General features: G+C 38.8%; 1 protein-coding gene across 1 annotated transcript; it reads right to left on the bottom strand.

The window, feature by feature from the left end:
• Window positions 1–705: 705 nt before the first annotated feature.
• LOC107160736 (vomeronasal type-1 receptor 4-like) lies at window positions 706–2,332 on the bottom strand. The gene is made up of 2 exons (XM_015507370.1): window positions 1,415–2,332; window positions 706–777 (listed from the first exon to the last, which is right to left on the bottom strand). The coding sequence occupies exons 1-2, from the start codon at window positions 2,330–2,332 to the stop codon at window positions 706–708; spliced, it is 990 nt and encodes a 329-aa protein (XP_015362856.1).
• Between the last annotated feature and the right edge of the window lie 898 nt (window positions 2,333–3,230).

Genomic DNA, 3,230 nt, shown 5'->3' with positions numbered 1-3,230 from the left:
TTTTCCATGGAATTTATGCTAATACTTAAGTTGTTCACTTATCTGGATCTCTTCTATGCTCAATTCAGCCTTTTCCATAAGCTAAGATTCTCTTACATAAGCTAAGATTATAAAAAAATTGTAGCTCTCTTAAATATTCCTCATAGATGCATTCACAAAAAATACTTTCTTCTGTGGCATTTTTAGAAGATATAATATGGGTGATAAGAATAGATTTATCAGGGCAATCAAGGGAAAATAAATTTATATCCTGTATAATAATGAGTTTTACTTCCAAAGGTCCTCTAGGAATGTGTGCCCATTAGGACTCTCTCATCACCCACTTGTCAAGAGGCAGTGTTCCACCCATTGTTCCTGCAGTGATTCGTCTCATATCCCTACGGCCACCAACAACTTACATTCTACTGAACACTGTCTGCTGTGCAAGGATCTTTTTGTCTTCCTGTGTACAACCCAGCCTAACTACATAAGATGACTGTGATTCAGAAAGTAACAAATACAAGATTTGGAGGGAATAGCTAAGCATCTCTCTACTTATTTTGTATCATAGTTGTGTTTTATTGCCCAGAGTTTGAAAGTGTGAGATCATGCTGCAACTCTTGTATAGATGCCAGTAGAGAGGTGCAATCTCTAGGGAAGACCCCAGGCACTTCTTCCTTTCTTGTGGCATAGAAGGCAGCAGGAGCACTGTTCTGCCAACCAACTTCAGTCTGGGTGGTGTGGAGTGGCCGAGGGGGATGCTGCACAGGAAAGGAGTTTGGCCACACCTGAGGTTCCCTGCACGTAGGGAAACAGAACAGCTAAAAAACAAACAAACAAACAAACAAAAAAAAAACAAAAAAAAACGCCTCACCATTTTCCCTAGAGAGGGATGTTACCTTTATTTCCATTTGTAAAAAATAATTCTGTTACAGAAATGTAAACTGTATATCCTAATCTCCCAAGGCTCTTGCTGCAACAAACTTCAAGTTAACAACAGAACCTTTCAATAAGATGAAACATTCATTATAAATACATGAAGAATTGTCATTTAGCAATATCCACCACTCATTGTTCCTCTGTATTTGTGTCTGGCAGAGTTTGGAGCAGTCCAACCCTTGTTTAACAATTGTGATTTAACTCACTTTGAAGGACAGAAAATAAATTCATTTAGTGTGCCCCAGCATCATAAATAATGGTTACTCTCAAAGGATTGTTGCATCAGGATGAGAACACAAGGTCAATCCCCTCCATGATGCTCACATATGTCCCATAGTCAGACAGCTGTCCCATAGTCAGCCAGCTAAGGACTCCAATATCCATTAGGGTTACAATAGAGAGACAAGTGACTCTTCCTGGTTTCTCTGTTGTGAGGGTGACTAATAACTAAAAAATTAGGCATTGTGCAAAAATTTAAAATTTATGTACATTCGACAAAGATAATTTTCTTCATTATCCAGTTGAAACAGCCCTTGGATACTGTGGAGTCATGTATCATGAGAAGAAAGGGACTCACAGTGGGAAAACACAGGGAAATGATGCTGGTGATCCTCCACAACCACCAATTGAGATTAGAAGAAAGGGCAATATAAACATTTAATAGGGAGGAGAGGGTGTGGAAAGTCACAAAGGTGCCCACCAGGAGAAGGATTCTCTGGGTAGCTCTGGACTCAGGGCAGGACCTGGGGGAAACTTTGATGCTGTGAATGTGCCAAACCCGGTGCTTGTGCCTGTGCAGAAGGAGAACCATGGAGCCACTGGACCAGATTATGAGCATAGAAAAGACAACTTCAGGAAATACAAATAAGGCTGCATATAATGACTCTATGATTTTGTCTCGACCCACAATAGAACAATACCCATAATCTGTTTTCTCTGTTGTGTTTTCAGTACTGCATTTGCTAAGCACATAAAGAGGAAACATGGAATTTACCATCATGTAAAGTATCCAGCAGAGGGATACAGAGAAGCCAATGTGCTTTGGAGATATTACTTTAAGATCCCTCCAACAGGAGTTCCTGGGGCTGACCGTGATGTTTTGGAAGATACTCAAGAGGCAGATGATGCTAATGGAAACACTCCTGCCTACTCGCTGAATACATGAAATAAGTTTGCATCCAAGATCATTCAAGAAATATTTTATCCCCAAGGCTGCCATTGTCTGGGGAACTCCATTAGAGAGAATAACAAGGGAATTGGCTATACTCAGGTGCTTGAGGATCAAATCCTTGGACCTTAATGAGCACTTGTTGCAGGAGAGGACTAGATAGTAAAGAAGAAGGTAATTTCCCAGAATTCCAACTGTGGTTTGTGATAAGAACATCAATCCTATTGCCACGTCTCTGTGGGGCATTCTATCATCCAGCACAGTAAAGTTTCTTTTCTATGAGTTTAATGACTCATTTAAATTTTTGTAGCCAGACACTGTGGTGTGCACCAGTAGACACCAGTGGCTCAGGAGGCTGAGGCAGGAGGAACTCTTGAGCTAGGAGATTGAGATCATCCTGGGAAACACAGCAACAGCCATGGGGATTGGCAAAGACAAGAAGATGCATATGTTCATGGGGAAAAATCCCACCCTATTTTCTTAGAGAAGTTGTCATTAAAGCTCAGATGGTGATACCCTGGGAGAAGCAATGAAAAGTGAGCAGTGGACAGAATGCATAAATCAATCATTTTTCAGGATCAACTAGTATATCCTGATCATATTGAAGAAGAGACAACATCAATCACCATCTACACCATATAAAAATTCAGTTCTTGTTTAAATCTGAAAGAAAATGAATGGAACATGTTCAACAACAAAAGAATATTTTTGTACTACTTGGTAACAAATTGTACATCAAACATCAGACATTCCTGAAGAATACGATTGAAATGACAAATTTTATCTAGTTAAACTAAGATCAATTTGCACATGGTGTTGCAAAGGAGATTAATGTACCAAGTGGGAATAACTTATACAGAATGAACAACAGAATTGAAATAAGCATTATATTCCAACAAAAACCACAGGAAATCACTATTCAATGAATAACAAATATGGGGAAGATTTTAGTCTAGTATGACCTTTGCATTTGGTTTAAAGTCTTAGTATATAGAGAAATATGAATTAGAAATGAGATTTTATAGATCCTAATAAAATGTAGTGCACTAATCACAGTCAACTCTCTGGATTCAATCAAAGCAAGAGGCACTCAATATTTAGATTGGCAATATAAATATCATTCCAGAGGCAAAAATATACTGGA

Source organism: Marmota marmota, unplaced genomic scaffold (genome assembly GCF_001458135.2).
Source record: "Marmota marmota marmota unplaced genomic scaffold, marMar, whole genome shotgun sequence".
NCBI classification, from domain to species: domain Eukaryota; kingdom Metazoa; phylum Chordata; class Mammalia; order Rodentia; family Sciuridae; genus Marmota; species Marmota marmota.
This window is presented reverse-complemented; position numbering and strand designations above follow the sequence as displayed.